Source organism: Clupea harengus, chromosome 16 (assembly GCF_900700415.2).
Source record: "Clupea harengus chromosome 16, Ch_v2.0.2, whole genome shotgun sequence".
NCBI classification, from domain to species: Eukaryota; Metazoa; Chordata; class Actinopteri; order Clupeiformes; family Clupeidae; genus Clupea; species Clupea harengus.
Genome location: NC_045167.1, coordinates 7,005,762 through 7,018,261, shown reverse-complemented (window position 1 = coordinate 7,018,261; position 12,500 = coordinate 7,005,762). Strand labels below are relative to the sequence as shown.

Below are 12,500 nucleotides of genomic sequence, written 5' to 3'. Positions count from 1 at the left end.
TCACTGGAGTTCCCCCAGCGCTACCACAGCAGCAGCAAGGAGCCGCAGGGCCAGTGCCTGCTGACGGAGATGCTCGCCAAGTTCACCGAGACGGAGGCCCTGGAGGGGAACATCTACGCCTGCGAACAATGCAACGGTGAGCACACACTCACACACGCACACACTCACACACTCACACACTCACACACTCACACACTCACACACTCTCACACTCTCACACTCTCTCACTCTCTCACTCTCTCACTCTCTCACTCTCTCACTCACACACTCACACAGAACGCAGAGTCCCTGGATGGCAGCAGAGGCGCCTGTGAGAAGTGCAACAGTGAATACACACATACACGCACAGGAAGGCAACATAAAGGCCTACAAGCAGTGCAAAACACACACACACACACACACACCTGAGGTCATTTCAGGACTGAAGTTTAACTGATGTTAATTGTCTGTCATTCCCCCTTCTCTTTCTCTCTTCTTCTCGTTTTCTCCATATTCTTCCCTTCTTTCTCATTCTCTGTATTCAGCTACAGCTCTTCCCTTCCCAGATAAGCGCCGGCGATCCTCAAAATCAGTGGTGCTGACTGAAGCACAGAAACGGCTCATGATCCACAAACTGCCTCATGTACTACGGCTACACCTCAAGCGCTTCAGGTAAACACACACACACACTTAAAAATGTAACTACCTTACTGCCTGCTACTAACACTGTACATCAGATGCCTTGGGTAAAACCCTGACGCAAAGGGATTATAAGGTACACTCTCTTCCAGTCTGACACACACCCTCTTACAGACACATTGGCTCACACCCAGAGTGCTCAGAAGAAACTGTACTAAGCCCACGCATATTATCACATGAACTATAGCTTGAGTCAGACTATCATTTATCACTAGGACACATAGTCATTGTTCTCTGTGTGTGTGGGTGTCAGGTGGTCAGGGCGTAACCACCGAGAGAAGATCGGTGTACACGTGACCTTTGACCAGACCTTGAACATGGAGCCATACAGCTGCGGAGCCTCTGCCCCGTCTGGCACTCACTTCTTGTACGAGCTGTCTGCCGTGGTGATGCACCATGGGAAGGGCTTTGGCTCTGGACATTACACTGCCTACTGCTATAACACAGAAGGAGGTAAGGGTCATACACACACACACACACACACACACACACACACACATACACATAAACGACAGATGTGTGCACACAACACACCAAATGTACACACACATACACAAACTCGGTCTCTGTACCTGGTATAATACCACACACACACACACACACACACACACACACACACACACACACACACACACACACACACACACCATACTGTTGCAGCAAAGAGTGAGATGAGAGGTGTATGCCCACTCGGATCACACAATACACAATTAGCTGCTAACCTGATGGAACCTTTCTGTCAACCCATCTGGAAATGGAATGGAATTAACAATTCTTGTTATTGCTTTCTTTCTCTCCCCCTCTTTAAATCCTTGTCTCCCTCCATCTCTCTCCCCCTCTTTAAATCCTTTTCTCTCTCCATCTCTTTAAATCCCTTTCTCTATCTCTTCTGTTCTCCCTCTCTATCTTTCACTCCTCTCTCTCCCCCTTTCACTCCTCTCCTCCCTCTTCCTCTCTCTAGGTTTCTGGGTGCACTGTAACGACTCGAAGATGAACATATGTTCGGTGGAGGAGGTGTGTAAGGCACAGGCCTACATCCTTTTCTACACACAGCACCTTTCTCAGGACAAAGTCAAGAGTGCCACCTGACCTCTCAACGCATACACACAAACACAAACACACTCGCGCACACACACACCCTCCAGCCCCCACTGCTCTTGGAAAGACGAACTTAGCATGAGTGTGTGTGTGTGTGTGTGTGTGTGTGTGTGGTGCATTTTTTTGTGTATGTTTTGTACATGATGTGTATAGGTGTTATTTTAAGTCTTTGTGTTCAGTGCTGATTTATATTGTGTATAGTTCTTCTGACAGGCCTTTCCATATCTCACACACACTTAGGGCAGCTGAGGACAAAGTGTGTATGTGTGTGAGAGTCTTGAACAAAATGGGGTGTGTGTGTGTGTGTGTGTGTGTGACAGAGAGAAGAGAATGTGTTTTTAAAATGTATGTATGCAAGTGCAATAGTGTGTGTGTGTGTGTGTGTGTGTGTGTGTGTGTGTGTGTGTGTGTGTGTGTGTGTAAACCTGACACCAGCTCAGCATTCAAGTCTGCTCTGGCCACTTCTCCGGAGAAAACGATTCAATTACGCAACATCGGGAATGTCAGTGTCCCCCTCAGCAGGCGAAGCATCGCTTGAATGTGTCTCATCAAACAGTGTCCCGAATTCTCCTCCAAACACCAGTCTGGACTTTTAATGGGTTAGGGGTTTGGGGTGTCCTGTTCTAGGTCTGTCATACCACACAGACACTCAGGGCCAGGGTATCAGGAAATGGAATAAAGACACACACTCAAACTCTGTGTCCCATCGAACGAATGTGTGTCGATATTCCTGTTTGTATTTCTGTCAAAGAGAAGTGCCCTGGAATTGGAATTGTTTTTTTTGTTGTTGTTTGTTTTGTTTTTGTAAATTAACATAATTTTTAAACACTCGAAATTTGGTGAAATTCTGTAAAAAAAAGAAAAATAGATTTCTATTTTTATAACAAACATGGAGGTTTCTGGGTGATCTTGCGCTTTTTTTGATAGATTTTTTTTATTATTCTTCTTTGTAACTCAATCGACACCAGCAGCATATTGTGTGAGAAGTATTACTTGAGAATCTGTGTGAGTGTGTGTGTTTGTACTTGGTGTAAAAAATCTGAAAAAACATGCTGTGTAATGTATCAACACATCACATACAAACACACACAGTCACACTTTTCCAGAACACAGATCTACAGTTCTGAAAAGTACTATGCAAACTTACCTCAAATTTCTAGAGAAATTTACCTCAATAAAAGGAGAATATTTTTTCATTTTTCTAAACTGACTAACATTCTTGTCTCACACACACACACACATATCATCAGGTCCGTCATCCTTGACTTCTTCCCTTTAGTTTCAATGTATTTTACCATGTGGACAACAATGTAACCACACACACACACACACACACACGAAAACAGGAGGATGCACATACATTGTACAGAATTCAATTATATATTTATTGATAATTCTTTTTTACAAAACATTTCAGGGTTTCAAAATGAAATTCTACATACTGAGGCAGCAGTTTACATTATCTGATATAGAAATATCATCCGATATTATAAGAAAAATATCATCTGATATTATAAATACTTCTGAAATGGCGCGCGAGAGTATCTGAAAGGGCAGGGGGCATTCTGGGTAGAGGGTGGACGTGAGGGTGTGATGAAGGTAGTCAAGGTGCCTGCCCTCCCCAACATTCTTACGACCCTTGCCAGCGAGCAGCAAACTCCGAGGAGGTTCTGGACCCGAATCAAACCAGAATCACGCCAGACCTCAGCTGCCGCTGGGGAGGGTCAGTTTCCTTAAAAGCATGAAAGCCATGTGACCACTTTCTGTCCAATCAGCCCACAGCATTGCCTCTATCCTGAATGGTTCTAGGCCCCAGTGTGGATCAAGGTTATGAAACAGACAGCCACAGTGTAACTCCATTAGCGTGGCTGGCTGCCTGTCGCCCTCAGGCTAAAGCAAGCAGTGAAGGATGGTAGCTGGGTTTGCATTATTTTCCTTTAAATGACTGTTAGGTTTAGGTTTAATTTTAGATTCGCATAGATGAGAGTTTTACAGTACGTGCTGATGCTTACACGCATCGCTGGGATTCAAAACATCCATTCCACCCATGTCATCTATGGGGTCAGGATGTGGCCCTTTGTGTGTGTGTGTGTGTGTGTGTGTGTGTGTGTGTGTGTGTGTAGTCAAGTGAAGTGTGTAGTGTGGATCTGGTGGTTGCTAACACCACTCCTTCCTGCATTATTGATGGAGCAGAGGAGGGTAAGTGTGTGTGTAATTGTCTATGTGTGCGTAATTGTCTATGAGTGTGTAATGTGTGTGTAATTGTCTATGTGTGTGTAATTGTCTATGTGTGTGTCCAAGCCTCATATGGAGAGGGTGAATCTTTTGTTCGCTAACACCACTTTTTCCTCCCTGAATAGCAGAGTGTGTGTGCGCGTATGTGTGTGTGTGCGTGTATGTGTGTGTGTGCGCGTATGTGTGTCTGTGCGTTTGTCTGTGTGTGTCAGTAGTCGTCTCCCCTGCTCACCACCTCCTTGCAGGTGGGCCGGAGGAGGATGGTGTGCTCGAACTGGGCTGTGACGCTCCCCTTGGCGTCACAGAGCGGCGGGTACGGGTCGATGATGCCCAGGTCACACAGGTTCTTCAGCGCCATCAGGTACTTGCTCTCGCCCAGCCGGTCCAACCAGCGGCGACAGAAGGCCAGCGTGCCAAAGTTCTCGTTGATCACATTCAGCAAATGCTTGGCACGAGGTAGCCTGGTGGAAGAGGGGATATAAAAGTGTGTGTGCGTGTGTGTGTGTGTGTGTGTGTGAGAGTGTGTGTGTGAGAGTATGTGTGTGTGTGTGTGTGAGTGTGAGTGTGAGAGTGTGTGTGTGAGTGTGAGAGTGTGTGTGTGAGAGTGTATGTGTGTGTGTGAGTGTGAGTGTGTGTGTGTAAGAGAGTGCGTGTGTGAGAGTGTGTGTGTGTGTGTGAGAGTGTGTGTGTGTGTGTGTGAGAGTGTATGTGTGTGAGAGTGTGTGTGTGAGTGTAAGTGTGTGTGAGTGTAAGTGTGTGTGAGAGTGTGTGTGTATGTTAGAGAGGCGGAGCCAAAGATATAATAAGAGTGTATTTTCCAAAGACAGAATTAGAGTATAGGATTTATACTATTTTTATTGAGCAATTAAAAAGGACCTTCACTTTATTTCTTAAAGCATTTGTGAACACACACCGTCTTGCCAGTATATTGGCATGTGTACACACACACACACACACACACACACACACACACACACACACACACACACACACACACACACACACACACACACACACACACACACACACACACACACATTAACCAACTCCAGTGAGCAGCTTGTGAAAGCCTCACCTTATGGGGACGTGTCCCACATCGAAGTTCTTCATGTAATGCGAGCACTCCATGTCATCGTGTACCACACCCTTCCCTGTGCTCCCGAACGTCTCGATGGCATACACCTCATTCTCCTGTCACACACACACACAACATATGTATACACACACACACACACACACACACACACAGAGAGACATTCATAAGTGCCCCCTCAACATCCTTCAAAAGTGCTGCACACAAAGTCAATCTTAGGTTTTGCTGTATTAGTGTAACTGTATACTCAGTCCAATGTCACACTGTCACTGTTCTCTCTCTCATACACACACACTCATATACACACACACACACACCTCCATCCTTGTGGCCTCTCCTCCTTTAACGATCGGGACCGTCTTTCCGGCGTGGATCCGGTACTGTCCGATAGAGTGACCGTTCAGATTCCTGATTGGCTTCACTGAGAGAAACAGAACCAGAGCTTCTAAAACATTCTGAGCCTCAATGCATTCTGGGACATGTGTTCTGTAGCATTGTGTGGCTCAGTCACGTTCCCTGGTGGGCAAATCTCAGAAGAACACCACTGTATGTTGAGTTAAGGCAAATACTGAACAGGCTGAGTGCTATAACAATAACAACAATAACAATAACAACTATAACAATAATAATAACAACTATAACAAGTCAAAACTCATTGAGTCTTTCCTCATAGAATAGTCTGACATGTTGTACCAGGATGTTCTATTATGGTCTGTTATCATTGAGACACCAGTCTCCAAGTCTTTTAAACTTACATCAATGAAATTATCAAGTATGAGTACATTGGTATGTTTTTAAGTGTACGTGTGCAATCTGAGTATGCTACCATGCCTTGATAAGTATGTGAACATGGGTATGTTTATAAGTGTATGTGTGCAATCTGAGTATGCTATCATGCCTTGATAAGTATGTGAACATGGGTATGTTTATAAGTGTACGTGTGCAATCTGAGTATGCTACCATGCCTTGATAAGTTTGTGTACAAGTGTAAATCTGAGTATGCTACCATGCCTTGATAAGTTTTGCCATCAATCTCCACCTCATAGGATTCCATCACTTCCTGTATAGACTCGCCAACATCACAGAGACGCACATCTATCCCTGCAATCTGAACAGAAACACAATCATGTTACACACACACACACACACACACACACACACACACACACACACACACACACACACACAGTCATACAGTCAGACCTTGATGCCAGTATCGGTGGCGTCTCGCACAGCCTCCAGTAGTCTGTCATACTTTGGGTTGAAGGTAACGGTGAAGGCACAGTCAATGATCCGTCCTGCACAGACAGACACAAAATAAGTGTGTGTGCACTGCCCCCTATTTGTATAGATGTGTGCACACTTAACTGTCTATGTGTGTACCAACGTCATTCTTGCAAGGTTGCATGCTGCTGTCTCTGGCATTGTGATCTGATCTGATGATGTGCATATAATGTTAAGGTTGCAACAATCATCTTGTGTGTGTGTGTGTGTGTGTGTAATCCTCACCGTTGATGTGTGTGCCAAAGTCGATCTTACACACGTCGTCGTACTGCAGGACAGTAGGGTCGCCTGCGTTTGGGGTGTAGTGAGCGGCACAGTTGTTCAGAGAGCAGCCCGTGGGGAAGGCCAGCCCTGCATTCAGACCATCCTCCTTTATCAGCACCCGAGAACAGCCCTCCAGACGCTCACTGAGGAGGAGGAGGAGAGACAGGAGAGGGAGGGGAGAGGGGAGAGGAGGAGAGGAAGAAGAGGAGGAGAAGATGGAGGAGAGGAAGGGGGGAGGAGGGAGAGAGGAAAATGAGTACGTATGTGAGTGTGTACGTATGTGTGTAGATGAGTGTGTGAGAGTCAGTGTGTATAAGCTGGTTATGTGCTCTACAGATCCCAATCAGACTACTGTCAGAGCTGTGTGTGTGTGTGTGTGTGTGTGTGTGTTCTCACCAGATGTCTATCATGGTCATCCCCGGTCGGACCCAGCTCCTGACGTACTGTCGGACCTGTCTGTGGGCCTCGGCCGCCTGTCTGTAGTCGCTCCACATCTCCTCGTTGGCCTTATCCATCGCACGCTTCTCCTCGCTAGTGCCACGCCAGGCTGCGCTGCGACTAACACACACACACACACACATAGAATCATCACACACATGCATGTACACACACACACACACACAACATCCGTATACAGAGACAATGGCACCACAAAAAGACAAATCACCACCCACCCTAGACAGAGGACATCTCCAAATTCAGAAATACCCCCCCTGTCTCTCTGCGCCCCATTTTCTTTATTGTCTAAATGCTTGAAACATTAAGGGCGGCCTATTTAGTGCGTCTCTGGAGACAGACCCTGTTCTCTTTCTCTGACAGAGCTGTGCCGTGCCGCGCCGTCCTCCGCTTTTAGGAGTCGGCCATGACCTCCCTCTCCGCAGGAGGACACTTTAAAATAGTCAAAACAGCGAGGCAAGGTGAGAGGGGAACACTCCGCATGCAAATACATCCCAGGAAGGAACCCAGCGTGAAGCGGAACCCAGTGTGGAGCAGAACCGGTTCTGTGAGTATCGATCCTGACAGGTACCAGGTGTCAGGCAGCAGGGGAGCTAATTAGCCCAACTACTGTTCGGACCGTAAAAATTATGCTAGTTTTACAATCTGGACAGTGATTTATCACCGTCTGCATAACATTTAGAAATAACCCATGTATTAAAAAACACCAACTTAGACACGGTGTTCCAGGTTAATGGAGAGACAGGTAGAGGTATAGGGGAGGAGAAACGAGACAGACCGGCAGACAGATAGAGATTTAGATGAAAGAAAAGCTGAAAAAGAGTACATCTAGCCGCTCTGAATATGACCTGTGACCTCTCTTCTTGTTCCTGACCTGCCTGTTTATTTATCACAGGTGGAAACTACACAGTCATGCCAGTTTAATGCATTCTTATTCTGAAAACATTATGGAGACGCACGGTGGAAAGGGACCTTAAAAGACTAATGGACAGATGTAGAGGGGCAAAATGGAGAGAAGGATAGAGGGAGCGGTGTGTGTGTGTGTGTGTGTATGAGTGTTCTTACCCATCCTGAGAGGGGGGGTATTCACACTCCTGCCCCAGTGGAAACACCCCGCTGGGGTAAAGGTCACAGATAGGCACCGAGGGGGGGGCAGTCTGCACTTTGGCTGCAGAGAATACAGAGAGAGAAAGAGAGAAACAGAAAGTTACAAAAAGATGAGTCAGAGAGAGAGAGAAAAAGTTACAAAAAGATGACTCAGAGAGAGAGAGAAAGTTACAAAAAGATGAGTCAGAGAGAGAGAGAGAGAAAAAGTTACAAAAAGATGAGTCAGAGAGAGAGACAGAGACAAAGAAAGAGAGAGCGGGAGAGAGAGGAGCAGACGAGGAGAGGGAGAACTGTAAGCACCAAGGGAGAGTCCGTCTGTACTTTAGTTTGGAAGAGAGAGAGAGAGAGACAAAGAAAGAGTTGGGAGAGCAAAAGACACACAAAGAAAGAGAGGGAGGAAGAGAGGAAAAGAGTAAGACTGAGAAGAGTGAGAAACGAACAGGGATGGATGAATAGGGGCGTTTCACTGACCTTTTATAGGCCATTATGGGCGATAGAAGGTTGGGCAAGACACTCACTCACGTGTGCCAAATGTCGAGTTTGTTGTGATTTATAAAGGGAAACTGGAGTGGGACGGGCGTGCACATTGTTATAAATCAGGAGATTCTCGTCCGTAGGCCACTTCTGGAAGTGAATCCAACAGTTTTAAAAATGAGCCCCTAGTCCTGATGGACCATGATGGATCCATAGAAGATCAGGGCCAGTGGAATAGAATCCCCTAAAGGGTTCTCTTCCCTTAAGGAAACTGGTCAGGCGCTTACTCCAGTGAATGAGATTTTGCAGTAGTGGAATTCTACCATAACTATAGCACCCTTATCTTCTTAAATGAACGTACTTTAATGAATGTTATCGAAACGTCATTTTTAACATTAGTGTTAGGTAGGACATAAGTGTTAGGTAGCAATAAAGATTTAACTTAGCCGTGAGCCGTAGGCAGTGACACAACGTTAAGTATAGGCTATGGAAAATGCAGAGAAAAAAGAAAACCTACGGGGACTGAGGAGAGATATATATTGTTGGAGGAGTGTGGCAGTAGCAAGACCCGGGCTTGTACCTGGGTCAACGGGGTACTAAACCTGCACCCTGACCACAACGCCAAAGAGCCAGGCTCGATGGTATGACAGTCAGAACACTCCACCCATACGCTTCACACACACACAGGCGTCCCACAGTGGCAAAAAGAAAGTTCATTCTCAAGTGCAAATTCAATCTGGCAAAAAAAACACAAAATGTGGGAGGAAATTACTGACAAAAAAATCAATTAGAGAAATCTGGTGATGAAAAGAAAAGTCCAAGAAGTAACAAAAAAAAGAGAAGAAAAGACAGATGTTCAGCTGTAGGATAAGTTAGGCTATATCATATCGATAGCCTTTACAAAACAGGCTAATGTCACACACAAGCAATACAAACGTATCTAAAAGCGAACGGCAATTACTATAATTATTATAATTATATTATGTTATTATAATTATGTTGGATAAGCGTAGAAAACATCTATCTAGAACAACACTTTTCACTGCTAGAGGCAGTTGTTCTGTGGAATGGATGGATGGGCGGGCAGAGAGAAGAGGGGAAAGGTAGAGACAGAGAGCAGAAAGAGGAGTGTGTGTGTGTGTGTGTGTGTGGGGGGGGGGGGTGGTTAGAGTGGCAGTGCGGTTGAGTAATTGCCTGAAAGCCAGTCAGTGTGTGTGTGCGGGTGTGTGTGTTGGTGCAGTGGACTGGCCATGCGCCAAATTGCTGTATCTTGAGGTAAAACAGTGAACACACACACACATCCACACACACACACACACACACACACACACACACACACACACACACACACACACGAATGACCTTGAGCATGTTAGTGTTCTAATAACCAGTTTCTATTCGACTAGTTTCAGGCAGGGCATTAGAGCTCTCAGCATGAGCACTGAAAGTCGGGCTGAGGCGTTTGCTATAGGGGCTGTTAATCGCTTAAGTGGCACATATTTCAACTCTGCATCACTTCAGCCAGCCCGGTGGTGCGGAGAGAGGCAGAGTGCCTGTCCTTCTGGGAAGCAGACGACAAGAAGCCTGAACAAACGCAGCGCTGTCCTTGCTGGGAAGAGAACAGGGAAAAATAGGAACCAGAGTGTGTTCCTTGTTCCCCACTGATCCAAAAGCATTTGTAGGATGTACACATTTAAAGGGTGCTGGGCGAAAACTATTACTAGAAAAAACTGACCTTAAAAAAACCACAGCATTCACACACTTACATCATGCTCACCTTTGTGCGACTTTTTTACCTTTTGACCTTCGCCAGCCTGGCAGACCCCATGTAGGTCAAATGATGCAATGAAAACGGGCTAGCGTAGCACAAGTATGCTAGCCGTGTTGGGCAGAGGACAGTTGGAAGGCAGAACAGAGATGGCTCGACCTCAAAGGATATTAAAGCCTATCAATGGCTTCTTCTCGGCACAGACACCAGGGGACGTTTGTAATCCAGACAGTTATTACCATGGCATTCGTTTGTGAGTTCATAAATTGCCGCATTAAAACAAACAGCTCCACTAACAGGCAGCTTTAGGAGGATGTGGGGGCTTGATCGCTTTCACAAACCGGGCAAGCCAAACCGGACGTCATGTTTAACTGCTTTTTTCCAGCAATGACACTATTTTTCTTTTTAATGGTCACACTATGACACGTGCTATTGTTTACTTCTTTGATACTGTGTGTGTGTCTGTGTGTGTATGCGTGCGTGCATGGTGTGTGTGTGTGTGTGTGTGTGTGTGTGTGTGTGTGTGTGTGTGTGTGTGTGTGTGTGTGTGTGAGAGAGAGAGGTAGTGTTGGAGTTTGTGTGTGTTTAAATTAAGTACATTTTCCACGGGTAGAAACTAACTTCACAATTCATGTGCGACATGTCTGGAGATTGTGCCTATGTCTCTATTCCGTTTGACTCCACTAGCTGCAGTCCTATTACATCTTAATAAACTACATTCATAAACATATTGGCATTTGGGATATTTACTTCCCCCTTGACTGCATAGCTTGGGGTGACACTCTTGACACTGGTGATGGACACTTATGCTGCATAATTTAGCTTTCTTGGTAACTCATCCCTCTCTTTCGAACACCTTAACACACACACACACACACACAGAAAGAGTGAGAGTGCATAATGCACACCACTGTTGGAACTCACATCTAAGTCTTGTCTTGAGTTTATTGGATGTCCTCTGTGTGTGTGTGTGTGTGTGTGTGTGTGTGTGTGTGTGTGTGCGTGTGCGTGTGCGTGCGAGTGTGTGTGTGCATATGTGTGTGGGCATATGTGTGTGTGTGTGTGTGTGTGTGCGTGCGTGCGTGTGTGTGCATATGTGTGTGGGCATATGTGTGTGTGTGTGTGTGTGTGTGCGTGTGCGTGCGTGCGTGTATGTGTGTGTGTGTGTGTGCGTGCGTATATGTGTGTGTGTGCGTGCGTATGTGTGTGTGTGTGTGTGTGCGTGCGTATGTGTGTGTGTGTGCATGCGTATGTGTGTGCATGTGTGTGTGTGCGTGCGTGCGTGTGTGTATATGTGCGTGTGTGTGTGAATAGAGGAAAGAGAAACTCACGTCCTGCTTTCTTCTTTTTCTTCTTCTTCTTCTTCTTCCCAGCTGAGTTCTCTCCCTCCTCTCCATCTGTGCATGTAACACATGCCACACATTATAACAAGCAAACACACACACTCACACACACAAACACACACATGTCCTTCTTCATCTACACACAAGACCAAGTCAAAAGGGTTCTCTGACTTCTCAACGCTAACACTCACTGACACACTCACTGACACACACTCACTGACACACACTCACTGACACACACTCACACACACACTCACACACACACGGAAGGTGACCAGAGAGCCAACTGGAGAGCTATTTGTTTCAGTCCAACTCCCAGTCTGAGGTTTCAGACACTGGAGCCCTGTGGAGGAGACCAGACTGACCCCACCACAACCCACCACAACCCAACACAACGATTACAAGAAACACCCAATCAGGTAGGCAAGAAAAACAATATAGACCCAATCTCCAACCCAAGACAACACAAAGATTACCAGAAACACAATATAGATATCTCCAGCCCAAGCCTCTCTGGCTCCTGTTTGCCAGATCAGGGTTCTGTGAGGACAGCTGCACCACAGAAATCAATATGAGGCACACCCACGTGTCACTTCTACAGAGTTGGACTGAACCGCAGAGAACAGTGGGACCATCGCTGCATAATATATCTGTCTGGCTAACTACTTTTTGTTCTAACAATCAATCAATCATTCACCTG

The 12,500-nt window shown here is 45.9% G+C and overlaps 2 protein-coding genes across 4 annotated transcripts in view; one reads left to right on the top strand and one right to left on the bottom strand.

Annotated features, from left to right (window-relative positions):
* The window catches only part of usp44 (ubiquitin specific peptidase 44), a 7,349-nt gene extending 5,258 nt beyond the window's left edge, over positions 1–2,091 (top strand). For all 3 annotated transcript variants that reach the window (XM_012841763.3, XM_031582662.2, XM_031582661.2), the window contains exons 4-7: positions 1–136; positions 525–651; positions 932–1,131; positions 1,640–2,091. The exon at positions 1–136 is cut by the window's left edge and continues 57 nt beyond it. In XM_012841763.3, coding sequence (XP_012697217.2) covers positions 1–136; positions 525–651; positions 932–1,131; positions 1,640–1,767 — 591 coding nt within the window. In that variant the 3' untranslated portion in view covers positions 1,768–2,091. The remainder of the gene's footprint in view (positions 137–524; positions 652–931; positions 1,132–1,639) is intronic.
* A 1,051-nt stretch (positions 2,092–3,142) lies between these two features.
* metap2a (methionyl aminopeptidase 2a) overlaps positions 3,143–12,500 on the bottom strand; it is a 12,627-nt gene continuing 3,269 nt past the window's right edge. The window contains exons 3-11 of the mRNA XM_031582660.2: positions 11,789–11,854; positions 8,174–8,276; positions 7,049–7,210; positions 6,614–6,795; positions 6,308–6,402; positions 6,116–6,212; positions 5,422–5,525; positions 5,087–5,202; positions 3,143–4,472 (exon numbers count right to left, since the gene is read on the bottom strand). Of these exons, the coding sequence (XP_031438520.1) occupies positions 4,220–4,472; positions 5,087–5,202; positions 5,422–5,525; positions 6,116–6,212; positions 6,308–6,402; positions 6,614–6,795; positions 7,049–7,210; positions 8,174–8,276; positions 11,789–11,854 (1,178 nt within the window). The 3' untranslated portion in view covers positions 3,143–4,219. The remainder of the gene's footprint in view (positions 4,473–5,086; positions 5,203–5,421; positions 5,526–6,115; positions 6,213–6,307; positions 6,403–6,613; positions 6,796–7,048; positions 7,211–8,173; positions 8,277–11,788; positions 11,855–12,500) is intronic.